Genomic DNA, 18,736 nt, shown 5'->3' with positions numbered 1-18,736 from the left:
CTCTACAGTCATAATCTGTAGTGCAGTTGATTTGGTTCCATCTGTTAATTACAGTGAGCCACTCCATGTTGTTTTTACCCTTTTAATTTGTCACGTGTTTGCATAAGATAATGTACAATTACATAATCAACCACAGACAGTGCAGCAAAAATACAAAGATTATTTCATGCTCACAAATTTAAACACATAATACAATATGTGTATTTAAACTATTTGTTCTGAAGTGGGGTGTGTCTGTCAGAGTTTAATCCCTCTCTCTTTAAATAACTCCTCCAGCTTCTCCTCCAGAGCTGAGTTAGCTCCTTTCAGGCCTTTTACCACCTCAGATGCCCACACAAAATACTCCTGGACCCGCTCAGCTGACCAACCTGCCAGACACACACAAAGAGGGACAAAAGTTAGTTTTTTCCTCAACTACAAATACAAACCCTAGATACAGATATTGTCTAAAAATCCCCAAAAACTATAAATATTTGTTTCATCTATAAACTTAAAAACATGAAGAAAATTAAAAACCCAGCGTTCCTTAAACGAATGCATATTGCCCATCGCCTTTCATGCCAGAGATTAAAACTCATGTTGAGAAATGATGGAGCCTTTATGGTCAAACCTTTTCAACATGTTAAGAGCAGTTTCGAGCAATACAACGAGATGTAACACTCGGAATGAGTAAATGTTGGGGGTGACTAAAGATGTAAAGAACAGAGAGTTGCTGACCTACAGGTATGCTGCAATTCAGGTCCCTGAGGTTGTACAACTTATCTGCCAGTTTCACCAGTTTGGCTTGTGGGCTGCAGTGAGGTGCGTGCTCCACCTGCAGACGCTTCCTCTCCTGCTTCGGCAAACTTTTGTCATCCGTCACTTCCTGGACAAAGCCAGCCACAGTCTCCCCAAATTTTTCTCTGAGCTCTTCGATGGTGGTGTCCGTGTCCTCTACCGTGTCGTGAAGCAGAGCTGCCTGCAGGGACAGACAGAACCAAAAGCTCAGCAAGACAGGAAGCCATGTCTCTGCGTGTCTCACGGGGCTGCCAACTGATGACATACTTGCAAAACGTCAATGTCTGAGACTCCTCCTTCGTGACTGAGGATTCTTGACACTCCTTAGAAGTACAAAGAACTGCATCAGAGAGAAGAAGCTCTACAATAAGTGACATTACACTCAACAGATAAAACAAATGGTGGTCTTTGTCACAGCAACAAGTCAATGAGTATTAGTGTTATTATAGGTTATTAGTGCTATTCTCATGTTGTTGTAGATTAGCTGCTGTTTGGGATCATTGTTCTGTAGCAACATGACCCAGTTTGGTCCAAGCTTCAGCTGTCGGACAGATGACCTCATATTTAACGCTTCCTCTACAAAGGAGTTCATGGTCGACTCGATAACTGCAAAGTGCCCAGGTTATGTAACTGCAAAACAAGCCCAAATCATTAGCCCTCCACCACCGTGCTTTACAGCTTGTTTGAGGTCTTTCTGCTGATGTGCTGTGTTTGGTTCACCAAACGTGCCGCTGTGGATTATGACCAAACATCATTACAGAATTATTTGTCCAAAGGACATTAGGTAGCAATAAATATTACTGCCTGGTACTTACTGGATACTGTAAGTACCAGGCAGTACTGGCACTTACAGTACTTTATGGGTGCATATCCCATATGTACTAGGAACATACCCAGTACGTACTTTGTAAGTATTGGGCACATACTTTGCAAGTACCTATTACGTACCTAGTACAAACCTGGTACAGACCTTTTAAAGTACATACTAAGAATCCAAATGTACTAGATGGTAAGTTTGGAAGGGTTGCAGGAGAATCTAGTCTAGTACTTACTAGGTACTAGTAAGAACCAAGTACATACCCAGTACAGACCTGGTACACACCTTGTAAGATACGCAGTAAATACCTGGTACATTTGGAAGGGTTGTTGGGGAAAGCCTCTTCTCTCTAAAGAGAATGTGGCAGCACAACTTAGGTTTGCAAAGTTGAATCTGAACAAAGTTGAATCTGAACAAAAAAGATTCTTGGAACTACGTAGAATGTGAACATATGGACAAACTAGGTACGTACCTGATATGTCCTTTACTGATTTGTGAACGGTCAGAGGAAGCTTAAAGGGGAACTGTTTTGTGACAGTACCTTTAGAGAGAAGAGGCTTTCTCCGGCAACCCTTGTAAACAAGCCAGTTGCTCAAACCTTTTCTATTTGTTTTGCCATAACCTGTAACTGAGGCCTGTAGAGTCTGAAATGGAGCTCTTTGTTATTGCACCAAGCATTGCACAGTCTGACCTTGGGGTGACTTTGCTGGGATGTCCACTCCTGAGAAGACTGTCAGCTGTCTTAAATGTTTTGAATAAGGCTGTGAATACTCCTTATCCCTTTAGAACAAAGAACTCTAAATAACTCAGAAATGTCTTTATATCCCTTCTTAGATTGATGAGAAGCGACAGCTGCTTCTCTAAGATTATTGCTGTCATATTAATGTTAAATGTTTTTGCTCATACCTTAATATGACCCATTAATCAATACATTTCACTAGCAGCACCTGGCAATTTAATGAGCAGGCTTTAAAAGCAAACATGAACCTAATTAAATGTGCAACATTAATTTTATTCTACAACAACTTTCTATAATTATTCCACAAATATGTTTAATGCTCAGTATGACAGACAAGTGTCACCAAAGGTTCCCATGCTGACATTTCTACCCACCGATAGGATGATTAATGTACGGAGTCCCAGCTGGATCTTTACGTATCTGGTTCCGATGTTTGTACGCCGCAAAATTAGCAGCTTCTAACAATAATGCTACGTCCGAGCTCATAATTATTTAAAGTAAAAACAGTGAACCGAAGTTTCGAAACGAGCTCCGAGTAAAAACTCTATGTAGAGTTTACGACTTTTACATACGACTCTCTGGCTCCGGGAAGACGCAGCGGAAGCCCAGTCAGAGGCTTCTTCCGCCCATCGATCACGTGATCGCTTCCTGAAAGACCATATTTGTTGAAACTTTAGGTTTCCGGTCATCTGATCAACAAAAGAAAACCTGATCAGGGTTTTCGACCATTTACCATATGGAAAACCTGATCAGGGTTTTCTTTTGTTGTTGTTGTTGTTTTTTTTAAACAATCTTTTTATATTTATATTTTAATATAATTGAGTATAATATACCAAACAAACTGTTTATTCTTAGGAAATTATTTTAACCATTTTAGTATTAAAACTTTAAAGACAGGAAATGTTTTAAGCAATCAGTATTTGCCCAGCCAACATGTATATATGGGCCCCATCTGGGTACCATCTGAGCATGGGCTCATACTGGGCTTTTTGTATAGAGCCCACTTGGGTTTCTCACATTAAACCAGGGGTGGGCAATCCTGGTCCTCGAGTGTCACCATCCTGCAGGTGTTACTTGTTTCTCTGCTCCAACACAGCTGATTTGAATCAATGGCTGATTAACAGGCTTCTGCAGAACAGGAAGAGGTGATTTAACCACTGAATCAGGTGTGTTGGACCAAGGAAAGAACTAAAACTTACAGGATAGTGGCCCACAAGGACCAGGATTGCCCACCCCTGCATTAAACCATATGGTAAATCCAAGTGGCCACTCATTGTAGGTCAAAGATGGAAAATAATACAAGTTCTGCTGAAATTGAGCATCTGACATTTGCAACGCAATTGAAAGCATGCAATCTGTCGTGCTTGGGATCGTAGATTAGATGAGAGGTTTGTCTATGATAGGGGTAGGCAATCCTGGTCCACGAGGGCCACTAACCTGCATGTTTTCCTTGTTTCTCTGCTCTAACACACCTGATTTAGATCAATGGGTGATTAACAGGCTTCTGCAGAACATGAAGAGGCCATTTAACCCCTGAATCAGGTGTGTTGGAGCAGAGAAACAAAGAAAAGATAACAATAAAAACTATTTGACTATCCATAAAAAAAGCTGTTCCTGTTTGTACAGGGGCTCAGTCAGTTTTACAGATATTATGCTCAAATTTGGTGTAGTTGTTGCTGAGAGTCATCCACAACACATTCTCTGAGCACTAACACACAATATGACATCTTGTAATATTGTATGAATCTCACATAGTTATTATCATGATTTAACCAAAAGAAACACAACTCCTTCCCTTCTCATCTTAAGTTGATCTTAGTTTAAAACTCTGGCATGAAAGGTGGTGGGTGATATGTATTCCTTCAAGAAATACTAGGCCTTTTTTGAAAATTAGTTTTTTATTTTTATTAACCAAAGAGAAAAAATCTTGTAAAGCTACATAATATATAAAGAGATTTGGAATACTAAAAAGTGGCAGAAATACAACTCACAAAAAGACTCAGACAGTTTTTTGTATATAAAACAACCCTAAACAATAATCCAATCTGATTTTGATATTTAAATTTGTTCACACTCTCATTACTGTAGTCAAAGCAGCCAATTAATTTAGAGCATTTCATGTTCTGGTAAATAAAGGTGAAGATTAGTCAGGAAATATTCAAAGTAAATTTCCTCTGCAGTCCAAAATCCAATAATCAAAGGCTTGATATCCAACCTAAAACAAACTTCTGGTGGAGAGCTAAAGCAACAGCTTTGTAGTGTTTAACAAATTATGCCACAACTAAAACAGAAACTTAATTAAAAACCTTTACACCAGTTCATAAATCATTTGAAACTGGTTATATCCCATTGTAAGAGTTTTTCACACCAAAGACAACATTTTCTTCAATGGTGGAGGGTTATAGTTAGCATATGACTTGTAGAAAATATAAAATTTATCCACAAGAACCTTGTTTGTCTCCCATCCAAACGGTCATTTTAATACTGTTTATTCTTTATTACACACCACACTTGTTTTCTTCCTTTGTAGTTACTTAACACCAGTTAGTAAAACATCATAAATACACCTCATTTCAATTTATAACAATAAAAAAAAATATATATAATTTTCTTAGTTGCCATGAAGACAAAAAAAGTTGACCAAAAACAGCTGGGTCTAAGACTCAAAGAAGCTGATCAAAACATCTGGATGTAGGAAATAAATAAGGTAATCAAAAACATAAAATACAACCAAAAATAAAATATATTTTTGTTTGGTCTGGTTGTTAACCAGCCTGGGCACAGTCCAAACAAATGACAGAGTTCTGAGGGGCAGCCAGAACACAGCTGATGACCTCTGAGGACAGAGGAGAGGCGTTTGGTTGGTGGCCATTAAGGTTAGGGGTTGCTTGGTGGTGCCCACTGACGATTGAGGAAAGGCATTTGATTGATGACCCAGAAGATGGAGGAGAGGCGCTCAGTTGGTGCCCAATGAGGTTGTAGGAGAGGGGCTCTGCTGATGACCCCTAAGGGTGGAGGAAAGGCGTTTGTGTGGCACCCATGGTCATTAAGCTATATAAAGACATCCTCTCAACATTTGTTTTTATTTTACTATCTGTGTTAAAGTATTTATGCTGTGTGGCACTGACTCACAATTACTAGACGATTTTAGTAATTTCTGGCCTAATACCAATTGACGCCAAAAGATGTCAGTAGTGGCACGTGCGAGAGAGACGTATAAATAAAAGCGGTGCACTGTCATCAGGTGTACTGACATCGGCCATGCAGTTGTCAGCATCGCAACATCCCAGCAAAGCCACTACTAAGAATATGATTTCTGTTTTCAAAGAATAAAAGACACCCTGTTACACAACAAGTCAGTGCATCTGCCGTCAAATGTGTAACATTTGGTTGGTGCTCACTGAGGTTGGAGGAGAGGTGCTTGTTTGATGACCAATGAGGATGAAGAGGCGCTTAGTTGATGAATGATGACGGAGGAGAGGTGTTGGTTGGACAGTTCCAGAGAAAAGGACGACGACTCACACAGATCCTATCAACCAGAAAACATGACAGACTTCAGAGCAACATGTTCTGCTTACAGAAAACTGAATGTGAAATTTTAACGTTGGAAAATGTTCCTCATAGGCCTGCAGTTAAAGTGGTGTGGCTGTAATGGGAGCAAACCTTTTCTAAAATCTAAGTCATTTTCTGGGCCTGCCATCCTCTTCATCTCCTTTTTGTTTTCTTGACCTCTGATGTTTTGAAGTAGAGGAGGATGCAGACCCAGACTCTTCTTCTGAGTCGCTCCTGTTTTCTTTTCTAGTTCTCTTCCTGCCTGGATCATCGTCGTCCTCCTCCTTCTTCTATTTCCTGGATGTCCCAGGCTGTTGGTCTGATGGTAAAGCTGATGGTGAGACGTCCTCGTCAGAGTTGCTGTCACTGCTATCACTATCTGAGACGTCTGCCCAGTACTCTTCATCCTCTTCTGTCCTTGGGCAAGACTATTTAGACCTGAGGTTCTGGGACTATAGCCTTAGGTAGTTCAAGTTGTTCCTCAGGTTGTTCCTCCTGGATCTCAACTATGTTGCCCTCATCAACAACATTACCTTTCAATACAACAAATGCATCCAGTACATTCCTGATTTCCTCCTGAAGTTCATGTTCTAACATAAACTCTACTAGAACCTCTTTTTGAGTCTGTCATATTCTAGCTGCAGAATTATTTCTATGATTTACTTTTCTTTGAGTTATTTGTTTTTGACAAGTACAATTATCACCAATCAACACAACTTTCAGAAGAAAAGGCTTCACAGATTAAACCTGTGGAAAACAAAACAAGATGATATTTTACATGATTCTAATCAGACCTAACCTTTTATTTTAGCGATCATACCATCAAAGCGACTACTACCATTCTTTTTGTGTTTTGTTAAATTCATTTACTTTTTTAATAATCAGCATAAAATTTAGTCAACAGCTTCATATTCTTTAAAGGATACCTATTATGCAAAATTCACTTTTTGCATGTTTTTGTACTTCCATCAGGGTATCAACTGCTTCTAGTTTATACTGTTTATATTGCCGCTGTCCTGACCCACTACCAGTTGGAATTCGGACCCACTTATTGCCGCTCTCCTACTTGACAAATGTTGGTTCAGAACCGCTAAGTGACCCTGTTCCAAAGTCAGAATCCTTAGAGTTTGAGTTAATAACAATATAAATGTGTGTCAGATCCACAGCGTTTAATCCTTTAGTGAGTTTTTATGTTTTCAGATGGGAAACTGAGTTGGGGGGCGTGACCAACAGCAGTTTATTTGAATAAAAGTGGCGTAGCCCTAAAACCGCTCATTCTGAAATGAGCTTAAAACAAGCAGAACTGATCAGGTGAAATCTCAATATCTGAGAATAATTTTGTGTATTAAATGTAATGAACATGTTTTGTACAGCCCACAGACCTATCCTGACTTGTTCAAAGAAACATAATAGGTCCCCTTTAAGTTAGAGTTTACAGAACAAGAACTTACGGAAGTTATACAAAAAGAAAACAAGGATTAAATGTAACTGATGCAATCATGTCAACAGAGTCAACAGCAGGTCCTAATGCAGCATCTCTTCTCAGGAAAATGGGGTATGGGGGCCGCTTAGGTACCCATGGGGGTCCAGGGGCAACACCCTGGTAGGGGGCCCTAGGAGGGCAGAGAGTCTCACCTGAATGCAACCTGCCATCACACCTGTCCAGAAACAAAGGTTCCACACAGATGCTGCTCCCATTTATCAGTCCATTTCACTGTACAATTAAAATAAAGTGCAAAGTCCATCATGCGAGTTCCTTAAACTTAAAATCCCAAATCAGAAAAATTAGAAAAAAATTATCACACAATTATTGGTCACACAATTATTTTGGGGGTAATAAACAATAGCAAATGCGGTAGGCTGACCTTTTTAGGCAAAATGGTCAGTTCAGGGAGTTTTTAACTCTATGGTCCGAACCCTCCGCAGCTACGGGGAAGCATAGAGAGGTAAGAACATTGTTTCCAGAACAACAGTTTGACTTTTGTTCTTGTTTTGTTTTCCATGGTTGTAATCTGTGAAGCCCTTTCTTATGAAATTGTTGGTATATTTCTTGTCCAAGCAAGGTATTCCTTGAATTGAAAGCATTGCAAGTTTTGGTTCTATAGGCTGGTGTTGTTATATTAGTGATTAAGAACACAGATTTCTTTGTGTAGGGCTTCATGTAACTTAATGAATCTAATTTTGAAGGGCTGAAATTGTGTTCTGCACAAAATTAATCATAATTCAGTAACTTATCCAATAGTATCAATTAGATCAGTAATAGACCATACATTTTTCTTGAACCAATCTTTATCAAATAAACACTTGCCATACAGAAAATATCTATTGTTCCATAATTAAGTGCTGTGGGGTAAAAAGTTATCAACATAACAACTTCCACTAAAATTTATTGTGATAAATTAAGAGGAAGCCACTGTATTTAAGCCAGGATGTTTTTTTTAGATCCAAAAAGCAATCAAACATGATAGGTTTCACGCTTCCATGCATTGTTTATGGTTGTTTTTGTTATAATGTTTATTTCTCCATATAAAATTAGAGTTTATTTTATTTATAGCTTTTAATAATTTATCTGTAATGTGATTAAAGTATATTGGATACACACTTATTAAATAAACTAGCTCGGAAAAACTATAGTTTTCAAACCTTCATCGGTTTCGCTACACGGAAGTCCGCCTCTTGTGTCCGGAAGGAAACAACGGCTTATATAATGCATTCCGCTCCGTCAGCTACGGAAGCAGGTAGGCAACAGTATTAGTTAAATGACGTTTCAAAAATTGCAACAGACAAATACAATTTTTTTTATCTTATATAACGATTTAATTTGTTTGGAATTATTTTATGTAGATTTCAATGTTTTGTCGTTAGGTTTATACTTATAAGTCAAGTTAACAGATGTGTTTTTAGCCTTCAAGCTAACATCAGCGAACTGGGTTTATTATTGCAGCACGGGTCTTTTTCCTGTTGATGGATGCATCTCTGAAACTAGGTTTCTGCTTTAGTAACCTTATTTAGTGGTAGACACACACACACACACACATATGTATACATATAATGTAGTTATTTAATTTTAAACTGTTTTTGCTGAATTACTGTTGTCCCAGAATGGCTCACGGTGTCAGGAGAGATTCGCCGAAGGTCCCAGATTTCTCCCTGCTCAAGAGACTGGCCAGAGATCAGCTCATCTACCTGCTAGAACAGGTAGGAACAGGACACACCCGGGAATATATCTGTGTCCAGTTTGGTTGGGCTGGCTTTCATCATCAGGCATTAAGTTTAGACATACCACTTGTTATGGAAAGTATATTTAAGTTACCATTTTAAGCAACTACACCAGCCAGTTACAAAAGTGGAAAAGAATGCCAGCTAGTTTTCATAAGATTTATTTTAAAATTATTTATTTATGTGGACTTAAGTAACAGCTTTTAATCCATTTTAATCATATCCCAATTATAAACCCACAAAGTTCATGTCAGGTGATATCCTGAGTTTGGTTTATCATCAAAATATATTGCTATAAAAGGATTAAATCTATCCGTTACCTGCCCAAAGATTGGTAAAAATAGGGATGGACTGATTGTGAAATCTTGGCATACAATACTAATGTTATGAATAATAATTTGGTCCGATGAATGGTAAGGAATAAATGTTTTCACTTCATGTATAGCTAATTGTTTGTGAAAAAACGAGAAGGATCTTCCCGAGTGCAAAATTGTGTAAAACTAATAGAGGTGACATACTTGCATTTTGTTTTTCACTGATTAATAAAACTGACTGACTGCAATTGTGTAACTGTAGAGTTTTTGTTTATAAAGTGTAAAAACATGACATAACATCACATAAAAACATGAAACTAGTCATTGAAACTGCCAGCGCGACATCAGTATTTGTATTTGTTGATAAAGGGGGAAAGTGCAGTACAAAAATCCAAAAGTAGATTTCATAATTGTTAAAGTTACTATATAAATTTTCCAGATTATTATATGAGTAACTGATTTTTAAGGAGGTCATTTCTATGATTGTGACCTAGAAATGGCAGAAGAAGACAATTTGTCAGCAACAATTATTTATTTGATTACTTGACTGTTAAAATGAGACAATCACATCTGTCTTACGTCTGTGTGGAAGTTATCTCCACATAAATGTTATGGCCCAAGTTATTCCAGGTTTTTCTATGTTTTTGACTTTAATGAAACTTTCAGAAAGTAAATCACTGGACGTACATTTACAACTGATTAATTTTTGAAGTTAATCTAATTCAAGTTTGCCGCCACAGCTAATTAGCTTTAACCAACACAAAATGTATGTGGTAAAAGCTGAGAGTCATTAATAGCATATACTCCAAGTGTTATTACATGAGATTGTGCATAATGTCTTTTACAAGGTTTGACCAAAAAGGCTATAACTCTGTTCCTTATTAACATTAGATGATCTTAGTCTAACACTTTGGCATACAAGGGGGTGGGCGATAGTTATTCTTTCAAGGAAGGTTAAGTCTTTAATGATTGTATGAGATGATCAAAGTTTTATATTTGATATTGATCTAAAAAGGCAAATAAGTAATAACTAGAAGCACCCAAAGAGCGCAAACATCCAGCAAGGCCATAGCGTCAATAAAAAATCGTGCGATCCGGATCATAATCTGGGTCACCATCAAAATTTAATCAGTTGTGTTTTTTGTGAGATCCCCAACTGTTCCTGAAAATTTCATCCAAATCTGTTCATTAGTTTTTATGTAGTCTTGCTAACAGACAGACAAACAAACAAAGACAACTAAAAACATAACCTCCTCGGCAGAGGTAATCATCTGTGTAAGCATGCTGTGTTTGTGTTGAACACATTGTCCCTGAATATGTCTCTTCCTTCACTTGTCGTACAGCTGCCGGGGAAGAAAGACCTTTTTATTGAAGCAGACTTGATGAGCCCACTGGATCGCATTGCAAATGTGTCCACACTAAAGGTGAACCATGTTTACTACTTATTACTTGACTCAACAAATACAGTTTCAATCAGATGTTTACATACACTATCAAAAGACAAAAAAAACTTTTTTTTCTCACTGTCTGACATTAAATCAGACTAAACCTTTAGTTTTAGGTCACTTAGATTCCCAAAATCATTTCCATTTCATAAATGCTAGAACAACGAGAGAGAGAGAACATTTAAACATTTTTTTGTATTACTTTTTTCAAAGTCACAAGTTTACATACGCTATGATTGTTCTGCCAGGTTCTGTGTTCCTGAGATTAATGTGTTTTCTTGTGAAATGTGTTTATCAACCCCAAAAGCAAAAGACCTTGTAAAGATGCTGCTGAAGCTGCCCAGAGAGTGTTATTATCCACAGTGAAACCAGTCCTGTACTGATATGTACTGAAAGGCTTCTCAGTGAGGAAGAAGCCATTAGTCCCAGAGCAACATAAATAAGCCAAATTACGGTTTAGCAGAGCTAAAAAGGTGTGAGCAAGGGAGCCTACAATCCTGACTCAGGAATGGGACAAAATTCCAACAAACTATTGTGAGAAGCTTGCAGGAAAAAACACTAAACAATTGACCCAAGTTTTACAATTTAAAGTAAAAAAAAAACTAAACACTAAGAAATTGTATGTAAACTGTTTACTTTGAAGACGGTAATATAAAAATTCTTTCTCTCATTTTTTGGTCTTTTAACAAATATAAATAATTTTGGGAATCCCAACTGACCTAAAACAGGAAAGGTTTAGTCTGATTTAATGTTAGACGGTGAGAAAAAAAAATGTTTGTGTCTTTTTATACAGTGTATGTAAACATCTGGTTTCAACTATGAGTACGCATTTCAATTCTAAACATCTTTATGAAACATTTTGTCCCTTTTTTCGCAGCAACACGAAGTCGACAAACTCTACAAAGTAGAAAACAAACCTATTATCAGTGCCTCAGATCAGTGAGTTATGAATCTGTAAAGCAGTGTAACAGAAGGTTTTCCTCTGCTGCCCTTGTGTGGCTGCCTCACATGGTTGCCTTACTGTCCTTACAGGCTCTGCTTTCTGATTCGACCAAGAATACAAACTGTCAAGTGGATCTGTGGTAAGTAAAACTTTTCTAATAATCTTTTCAAGAGTCGTGTGATTAAACTGAACTCATACAAACTTAAACAGACCAGCCATTTTCTCACGTTGTTTGTAATGAGTATGTTTTCATTCTGTGAATTCACACTGTTATTTTCCTGTTTGTGGTTTCTTCTCTATGTTTTTTTTTGTAATCAAGCTACTTTCACATACTTTTTGCTGTTTTAACCATTCATATGTGGCTGTAGTAGCTCAGTGGTCAGTGCTGCGGTCTCATAATCCTGAGGCTGTAGGTCTGAGCCCAGGTTGCATCAGGAAGGGCATCCGGCGTGAAACAATCGCCAAATCTGTCACGTCAGTTCGCTCGCTGTGGCGATGCCCGCAGAAGGGAGCATCTGAAAAGAAAAACTACAACAACCATTTATATATTCAAACATCCAACTCAATCGGGAATAGTGTGCTATGAATTTTATGCTTTTTAAAATATTTAACCTTATTTTAAATAAAACTCCCCATAGGACCACACTGAGATCTCTTCAATTCCTCCAGAAACGTGGATCTACACCAACGTCATAGCCGGAGTTTTCCTTTCCTAAGCTGACACGAGTCAGTCTTGTTTGCTTTGTTTTAATGTGCTCTGTGTTTAGAGAGGTTTTTCTGCATACCTTGGCGGTAAGAAATGTCTGCTTTAGGTACTGCTGCCGTTATTAGCTCAAACGTGGCAGACCTATCTTCGCTATCCTGCTCTCAACAAGGTTTTGTCACTCAGTGAACTGTGTCCTGTTCTTGTTTGGACCATTCTGTGTTCTCTGTAAACATTAGACACAATTACTCAAAAAAAATGCATCCTCCAGTGAATCTGTAGTGTTTAAAATAGTCAAACCAGCATGTCTGTATCCAAGAGCCATATCACCTTTATTTTTTATTTTGAACTTCAGCAAATTCCAAGAGGTACCGAGATGAAAAACGCCGGATTGTCTGCCATTTTGGAACGTTTTGTAAAGTAAATTTGTGTCCAAAATGTGACCAGCAACTGATAAGTGGATAATGTCCCACTGATGGTCCATTTCCTGCTGCAGATCCTCTTGGCTGACATCAGCACGCTGAAGCTGAGCTATCTTTAATGCTGCTGGCAGATGTCTCACACAAACACACCCTCTCATTCCAGATGTGGTCAATGCAGACAAGGCAATAGGGAAATTTAGAAGATACAAGATAATTTTCACCCCTCAGAAGGTATGTCGTTCTCTCCTTTTGATTAAGCTCAAGCTTCTTATGAATAAGGCATTTTAAACTTCATTTTGATCAGTTTTGTTGGTATAGTCCTGATTCACATCAAACATCAACACAAAGAGCTTTACAGAGAAAATAAGTGACATATATATATATATATATATGTGTGTGTGTGTGTGTGTGTACAGTTAAACAGAAACTGATCAAAATCAAATCAGTGCTGTCTAATTCACTGTGTTAGTATTTATACAGTAAAATGTTAATTTGTAAAAACAAAAGTCTGATAATTTGTATTTTTCCTGTCCAGTTCTATGCATGTGAGGCTGTGATGGAGGAGCAGGGCATTTTTGGTGGTGAGCCTCTTTGCTTTTGGCTCTTTTGATTTTGTAGCCATGACCAGTGCAGTTTAAAGGAAGTGCTGAATTTGTTTCCGTCCTCCTACAGATGTGACCACAGACGAGTGGGCTTTCTACCTCCTTCCACTCGATGATGACATCATCAGTCTGGAGCTGCCGGAGTTTTTTCGAGACAACTTTCTGGTAAATTAGGGCCGGAAATCAGGCTGAAACCATTCAGTTTGGAAATTGTTTCATGGAAAATCAGACATTAAAACATCACTTCTACTTCAGTTTCTATTAAAATGCAGATTCAGTGTGTATAGATTCAGTCAATAAAACTTTACTTCAGTACCTAACAGCAGACAGACAAATTTGTTTGTACCCTTTAGTTAAAGATAGAAAATTCCCTTAATGAAATCACTGGATTGCCTTAAAAGGTTGCACAACAAAATATTAATTTAGGAGTATCATCTTTTTTGTCAAAGCTGGTTTCATTATTTGTTTTTAAATATTACACTGTAGTTAATGCCCCTGCTTGATGTGAACACAAGACAATAGGTTGTAAATACTTTTTACTTTAACTTTCAGCATGTCTTTTGGGGTTCTAATTTATGTTTGACTTTGTTTAAAGGACACCATGTAACCTTGGTTTAATGATCCCAGTAAGAATACTTCATATTTTGTGACATTTCTGTCTGATAGTAGCTCCTTTTATAAATTTAAAACCCGATGCTTAAGAAAATGGAGTGAAAACAAACAAAAGATCATAGATGTGAGGATTCAGTCAATCAGATGTTCATGCTCTTTAAATGTGAGTTAGTAATCATCACTTCAGCTGTTCAGTAAAACGACACAAAATTAAAATGGGAAATTTTCTAAAGATTGGTAGATATTGGAAGCATCTGATCAGTGTTACATATTCAACTAATACGTTTCCATCTACTAACTCAGAAGTTCTTGTTTGTTGATTTAAAGAGCTTGTGTTTTTACAGGCAGGAGACCAGCGGTGGGTGAGGACAGCTGGGAGCGCTCTGCACCTCCTTCACTCCCTTTACGGCCCGTTCTCAAAGATCTACGGCATCGGACGCTGTTCTAAGGTGCTCAGTGCGCAGACACCAGAGACGGGTTTACCCTGCAGGACCGCTCGGACGTTCTGGCTTAACATGAGATAATGTTTCTGCTGCTGTGCCGTTTGTTCTGTTTCTCTGAGGCCAGATGACGTACGAGTCGTGGAGGAAGCAGGTAGAAGAGGGAGAACAAAGACCTCGACAAGCTGAAATCGGCAGTGTTTTTCTTATCGATCGAGGTGAAAAACCACCGAGTGAATGACTTGATCTCTGTTTTACTCCAACTCCTAACGCTGTTGTTTGTGTGACTTTTGCAGATGTGGATTTTGTCACTCCTCTGTGCTCACAGGTTGTTTATGAAGGCCTCGTAGATGATATATTTAAAATCAAATGTGGTGAGTATAGACACTCAGTCGACTGAGTCTGGATAAAAAGATGTGACTGCACTCATTTTGTTGCTTTTAGGAAAGATCTTTATGATGTCTTGTAAAAACAAAGCGCCACTATAGAGATGTAGCTGGCATACAGTGATGCTGTGAAAAAGACATTTTATCAAAATCATAATTTAGTTTAAACCAGGGTTGTCAAACCCAGTTACACAAGGGTGCCAATCCAATCGAGATTTATTGAAAAAACAAACATTAATTAACCCTGGATTTAGATGTAAATTCCAATCGTTCATATAGAAACATCAAATACCTTTTCCCAGTTACATATGACATAGAATTTAGACCAAACATACTTTAATAAACAAAGGAAAATAGATGAAACTTTAAAAAAGACATCATTAGCATTCATTTCCTACGCCTCCTTATATTTTTTCTCCAATACACAGCTTCACTGATGTATTTTTGTGTTTTAACTTCAAAACCTTGCAGGAAAACTGCAGGGTTTTTAAACGGCATTCAAAACTGAAACCTGTGATTTGTCCGTTTGTTTGAAGTTTTATCAGACAGAAACAAAAACAACAGAAATGATCTTTATTGCGCTCATTTGTTGCATTTAGAAAAATAAAAACAAAACAATTTAGAATTTCAGGCCAAGAGCATGTTAAAAGGTTGGGAGAGACAAAGACGCACACACGATGAAAGGAAGCGACCGCAGCTGCAGATTTCCTTTGTGTCGATGTCTCATTGCGGCATCTTGTTCTGCAGGATGTGTGGAGTTTGGACCTGATGTCACCTCGTCTGATAAAAGTATAAAAGTCATGCTGAATTCTCAGGATAAGGTAGGGCTGATATTAGAATAGAATGACCTGAACTGTCGTGGCTTTAACCCAAACATCCATTCGAAATGTTATTTCTCGCAGGTTTTCAGTGAAATTCGAAATGAGCATTTCTCCAACGTCTTTGGATTTCTCAGTCAGAAAGCCAGAAACCTCCAGACTGCATATGACGTAAGTAAATATTTACCACTAGAACTAAGGTAAATGACGTAGCTGATACGTTTTGTTTTTTTTTTTTGTCTGCAGAAGCGTCAGGGGATGGACATCCAGCAGATAAAGGTGTTTGTGTCAGAGGAGCTGAAGGGGCTGAAGCAGGAGCATCGGCTGCTCAGCCTACGTGAGAGCTGCTTTACGTCAGACTGATTACTACATGTTTTTAAAGACACTTTGGAAGGCTGCGTTGCTCAGGAGCCTATTTTTTTCTTTCAGACATTGGCGCCAGTGAATCTATAATGAAGAAGAAAACAAAGCAGGACTTTCAGGAGCTGTTGAAGACCGAACACTGTAAGCTTTAGTTTGTATCTTTGTGTCAGCTCCAGGTGTTTGAGCCACTGTTGTGTTGTAAAACAGAAAGTTCTTGACTTGATCGTAGAAGGCATGTAGGAATATTCAGATTTCTATAGTTAAACTTGGTGTATAAGTTTATATACTGTAAGAATATGAGAAAAATCATAAGATTCCTTGAAACTAGAGAGTTTGGGTAAGACAAGTTGGGATTTTGCCTTTGTGGTGGTACTGAAGATCTTTTAGGATGAAAAAAATATTTTTAGCAGGTGACCGGTATCTATTTTGTCTTAACAAAATAGAAAAGACCTGATTCAGCTGCATTATCCTTCAGTTGATCAAGTTTTCAGCTCGTAACTAACTCTTTGGAGATCAACTTTGTTGGAGCTAAAATCATATTTCTTCTCAGGATGTGAAAGAAACTGGAACAAGTTGTCTTTGTGTGAGGATGCTGAGAACAAAGAGCTTAAAGATCCAGTTTAAAACTGGTCCTTGTAGTTGTCTAATATCAATACAACTCTGGCTCATCCTTTGTTTTAGGAGCCTTTTGGTCCATTAGTCAGAGTTAAGTGGCTTAAAAAAAGAAACATTTCTCTAAAATGTTTAACTAGGACTTGACTAAAAATGAGTGAAACAGCAGCCAAAATCCAAAGTAAAACTTCTAATGACCTTCAGAATATCTGGAGAACTACTGATCAGGAGCTCATTTAAAGATGCATAAGGCGTTTAATGCCCCTAAAGATTGTTATAAACACAGAGGGATCTTATTGGAGGATTTGGTAAATGAAATGGCGATCGGCTCACATTGTCGTACTTGAGCTTACCCACCAACACTTTGCTGCTTTGAAAAGGCCAAAATGTTGCGTAAAGCAGAAAACACAAAATGCTCGATGTCTGTGTCACATTAGTGCTTTTCCGTTCTGACAGTATGAAGCTTTACAAGCCCAAGTAAATAAATAAAAAAGTTAAATCAAAAAGTTAGCCTGCTCTGCTTTGGTTGCTGCCTCTCTAATTACTAATGTGATCTTTTCCATGAGCCAGCAGTGTCCTGCTGCAGTAAACACAAAGCTGACATTTTCTCCTTTTCACTGAGCTCTAACCCAGATGGTTCTTCAGACAGCCTGTCAAATGAAACCAATTTAAACAGGACTTTTATCGGCCACTGCAAAAGGCGATAATGTTTTTGAGCATCTGTGTGTGTGTGTGTGTGTTTGTCTGTAGTGTTAGCAAAACATCTCGTGAACCATTGTAAGGATTTTGAAACTCTCAGAAAGTAACTTTTTAAGGGATTAACCTTTGGAGCCAACCCAATTCATGATGGCTGCTTCAGCTAAGTGACCTTAGAAAACACAAAATTAGCTATAATTCAGCCAGTTTTACAAATATTGACCTAGATTTGGTGTGGTAGTAGCTGAGCATCGTCCCCACCACATACTTCTAAGTGCTAACAGATCTTGCGAGATGTCACAAAATTACATGATAGATTTACCTTAATGGGACACGATTCCAGATTATTCCTACAGATTGTTGTGTATTGAGATGTTTCTGTCCACGTTCTCCCTCAGGTTTACTTGAAGGGTTTGAAATCCGTGAAAGCATTTCTTTCATAGAGGAGCACATCAACAGACAGGTGGGCTTTGTGTCTCACAGCTGTTGTGAAAGAAATAATTCAAAAATAATTACCTGATCACAAAGTTTTTATTTATTTATGTTTTTTTTTTTTTGCAGGTCTCCACGATTGAAAGTCTAAAGCTGCTATGTCTCTTGTCAGTCACAGAAAACGGTGAGGAGTCCTTCATGGTTCTGAAAATGAAATTTCACTTATTCCACTATTGCAAATACAATGTGTGGCTCCATTTTCTCATAGGACTCCTGCCAAAAGATTACCGGTCATTAAAAGCACAGTTCCTTCAGGTAAGCTCAGAAAGGCTCTCTAAATGTTTAGAAATAATCAGAGATATTTGAATATAGTGTCAAATATGACTTATTCCTGAAAGAAATGTATATCACCCACCACCCGGAAAGACGCACAACCATGAACAGATTTCAATGAGATTATCAGAAAGTCTTCACTGGACATCTATAGTAGAGCTGATTCACTATGGAGGTACTTTGATTCACGATGGCTGCTACAGCTAAGTGATCTAAAAAAAACAACATTCAACAATAGCCAACACAAAAATGGCTGTAACTCAGTCAGTTTTGCAGATATTAAGCTAAAATTTGATGTGGTCGTAGCTGAGAGTCATCCCAATATGGAGAGAAAATGGTTCCAAATTACCTGTGCGTGTGTAAAAGGATTTGTGTGTGTGTAAAAATATTTGTGCGTGTGTAAAAGGATTTGTGTGTGTGTAAAAATATTTGTGCGTGTGTAAAAGGATTTGTGCGTGTGTAAAAATATTTGTGCGTGTGTAAAAGGATTTGTGCGTGTGTAAAAATATTT

At 37.9% G+C, this 18,736-nt stretch overlaps 2 protein-coding genes across 3 annotated transcripts in view; one reads left to right on the top strand and one right to left on the bottom strand.

The window, feature by feature from the left end:
• Positions 1 to 66: 66 nt before the first annotated feature.
• Positions 67 to 2,959, bottom strand: hddc3 (HD domain containing 3). The gene is made up of 4 exons (XM_017435017.3): positions 2,708 to 2,959; positions 1,045 to 1,100; positions 718 to 958; positions 67 to 368 (listed from the first exon to the last, which is right to left on the bottom strand). Exons 1-4 carry the CDS (start codon positions 2,817 to 2,819, stop codon positions 238 to 240), a joined length of 540 nt encoding a protein of 179 aa, XP_017290506.1. The 5' UTR covers positions 2,820 to 2,959; the 3' UTR covers positions 67 to 237.
• Positions 2,960 to 8,552: 5,593 nt separating this feature from the next.
• The window catches only part of vps33b (VPS33B late endosome and lysosome associated), a 14,310-nt gene continuing 4,126 nt past the window's right edge, over positions 8,553 to 18,736 (top strand). The window contains exons 1-19 of one of the 2 annotated variants that reach the window (XM_017435000.3): positions 8,553 to 8,623; positions 8,830 to 8,871; positions 8,987 to 9,083; positions 10,762 to 10,842; positions 11,741 to 11,802; positions 11,896 to 11,945; positions 13,095 to 13,162; positions 13,467 to 13,512; positions 13,604 to 13,698; positions 14,490 to 14,594; positions 14,713 to 14,803; positions 14,882 to 14,959; positions 15,719 to 15,792; positions 15,874 to 15,960; positions 16,036 to 16,126; positions 16,219 to 16,293; positions 17,859 to 17,923; positions 18,022 to 18,076; positions 18,161 to 18,207. In XM_017435000.3, coding sequence (XP_017290489.1) covers positions 8,988 to 9,083; positions 10,762 to 10,842; positions 11,741 to 11,802; positions 11,896 to 11,945; positions 13,095 to 13,162; positions 13,467 to 13,512; positions 13,604 to 13,698; positions 14,490 to 14,594; positions 14,713 to 14,803; positions 14,882 to 14,959; positions 15,719 to 15,792; positions 15,874 to 15,960; positions 16,036 to 16,126; positions 16,219 to 16,293; positions 17,859 to 17,923; positions 18,022 to 18,076; positions 18,161 to 18,207 — 1,266 coding nt within the window. In that variant the 5' untranslated portion in view covers positions 8,553 to 8,623; positions 8,830 to 8,871; position 8,987. The remainder of the gene's footprint in view (positions 8,624 to 8,829; positions 8,872 to 8,986; positions 9,084 to 10,761; positions 10,843 to 11,740; positions 11,803 to 11,895; positions 11,946 to 13,094; positions 13,163 to 13,466; positions 13,513 to 13,603; positions 13,699 to 14,489; positions 14,595 to 14,712; positions 14,804 to 14,881; positions 14,960 to 15,718; positions 15,793 to 15,873; positions 15,961 to 16,035; positions 16,127 to 16,218; positions 16,294 to 17,858; positions 17,924 to 18,021; positions 18,077 to 18,160; positions 18,208 to 18,736) is intronic. The other variant, XM_017435001.3, reaches the window with a different exon arrangement.

The sequence above is a fragment of the Kryptolebias marmoratus genome, linkage group LG15 (genome assembly GCF_001649575.2).
Source record: "Kryptolebias marmoratus isolate JLee-2015 linkage group LG15, ASM164957v2, whole genome shotgun sequence".
Taxonomy (NCBI): Eukaryota; Metazoa; Chordata; class Actinopteri; order Cyprinodontiformes; family Rivulidae; genus Kryptolebias; species Kryptolebias marmoratus.
This window is presented reverse-complemented; position numbering and strand designations above follow the sequence as displayed.

Excerpts from the sequence above, each read along its gene's own strand:
- hddc3 (XM_017435017.3), bottom strand. The coding sequence starts at position 2,819 with ATGAGCTCGGACGTAGCATTATTGTTAGAAGCTGCTAATTTTGCGGCG. Across the intron at positions 1,101-2,707 it reads GTACATTAATCATCCTATCG|GAGTGTCAAGAATCCTCAGT; the intron begins GTGGGTAGAAAT and ends TGTACTTCTAAG. Across the intron at positions 959-1,044 it reads CAGACATTGACGTTTTGCAA|GCAGCTCTGCTTCACGACAC; the intron begins GTATGTCATCAG and ends CTGTCCCTGCAG.